General features: G+C 61.0%; 1 protein-coding gene across 1 annotated transcript in view; it reads right to left on the bottom strand.

Moving 5' to 3' along the window:
* Nucleotides 1–546: 546 nt before the first annotated feature.
* The window catches only part of MAD1L1 (mitotic arrest deficient 1 like 1), a 370,401-nt gene continuing 369,482 nt past the window's right edge, over nt 547–1,465 (bottom strand). Inside the window, exon 17 of the mRNA XM_007941221.1 lies at nt 547–705. Coding sequence (XP_007939412.1) covers nt 547–705 — 159 coding nt within the window. The remainder of the gene's footprint in view (nt 706–1,465) is intronic.

The raw sequence follows: 1,465 nt of genomic DNA, 5'->3' as shown, positions 1-1,465 counted from the left end.
GACATTCCTGAGCTCTGCCCCTGTGGGCAGAGGGGGCACAAATATGTGTGCACATGTATAGTGTATGTGCATGTGTGCGACGTATGTGTGTGCATACATGTGCACATGTGAGTGCAGGTGGGTACATGTATGTATATGCACATGCGTGCATGAATGTGGTGTGTGCATGTGCATACGTGTGCGCATGTGAGTGCATGTGTATACGTGTGCACATGTGGAGGCATGTGAGTGTGCGCATGTGTGGGTGTACCTGTAGGTGCATATAAGTGTGCATGTGAGTGTGGGTATGTGGCTGGCATGCACAGGTCGTGACCATCAGTCAGGTTGCATCCATTCATCTAGGGGCTGAGGGACAGGGGTGTGGGTCCCAGGCGCAGGTGATGTGGAGGCAGGCAGGACCTGGCTGTTGGGGGCTGAGGGCCGGGGTGGCAGGTAGGCTGGCCATGGCAGGTGGAGCACAGGGTACAGGCCGGGCAGGCCCCTCTGGCTGCTGAGCCTCCTCGTGAGGCCGGGGGCTGAGCAGTTCTGGGGGGGTCAGGGCTGCTGCTAGGCCACTGTCTGGCGGCTGAAGAGGTCGAGGGTGAGGGAACTGAGGAAGGCTGGGATGCTGTCCTGACGCAGCAGGTGCAGCTCAATCAGCTCGCCCACCGTGCGGGAGAACTCTGTCTCCAGAAGCTGCATCTTGGCCCCGGAGGGTCCTGTGGCCTGCGGGTGGAGGGAGACACAGAAGGAAGAGCTCAGCGCAGTGGGGAGCCAGGCAGGCCTCTCCACCCCTGCCCCTGCCAGCCCTCCAGCAATGGGGCCAGGGGCCCGGGACCTTGAGGGCTGGCCTGCTGGGGGCGTGAGCAGCACAGGAGCCCACCAGCTGGGCGCCCCTCACACAGCCCCGCCCAGGCCTGTCTGACACGTCTAGGCACTTCCCAGCAGGCAATGCTGCTTCTTGAGGGCAACTTCACGGCCCCGGAAAACACCACGTGCGTCCTCCAGATGTGAAACACGGTCACTGCCCAACCCCCCACCCAACAATCCCGCTCCCAGATAGATGTGTGCCCCGGAACGCAGAAAGACAAGCCAACGGTGGACACAATGCAGGCGTCCGTCAACAGATGACGGACAAGCGCCAAATGGAACACACACACAGGGCCGTCACTCAGCCATAAAGCATGGTGCTCTGAGCCCCGCTGGGACACGGATGGACCCTGACGGACCATGCTGACGCTGTACGATCCCGCCCACTTGAAACGTCGAGGGGGCAGATGAACAGAGACAGTGTCTCTCGGGATGCCTGGGGCTGGGGTGCAGGGCTTCTTGTGGGGTGATGACAGTGTCCTGAGATGAAGTGGGGGGAGAGCTGCACAACTCTATGAAAACACTAACCCCACCGAGCTGTGTCCACGCAGCGTGCCTCGTGGGGCACGTGGATCACCCCCGAGAACTCGGTTTGTGTTTCTCTCTCTCCACTGAG

The sequence above is a fragment of the Orycteropus afer genome, unplaced genomic scaffold, assembly GCF_000298275.1.
Source record: "Orycteropus afer afer isolate SDZICR_OR568_19922 unplaced genomic scaffold, OryAfe1.0 scaffold00006, whole genome shotgun sequence".
Lineage (NCBI taxonomy): Eukaryota > Metazoa > Chordata > Mammalia > Tubulidentata > Orycteropodidae > Orycteropus > Orycteropus afer.
This window is presented reverse-complemented; position numbering and strand designations above follow the sequence as displayed.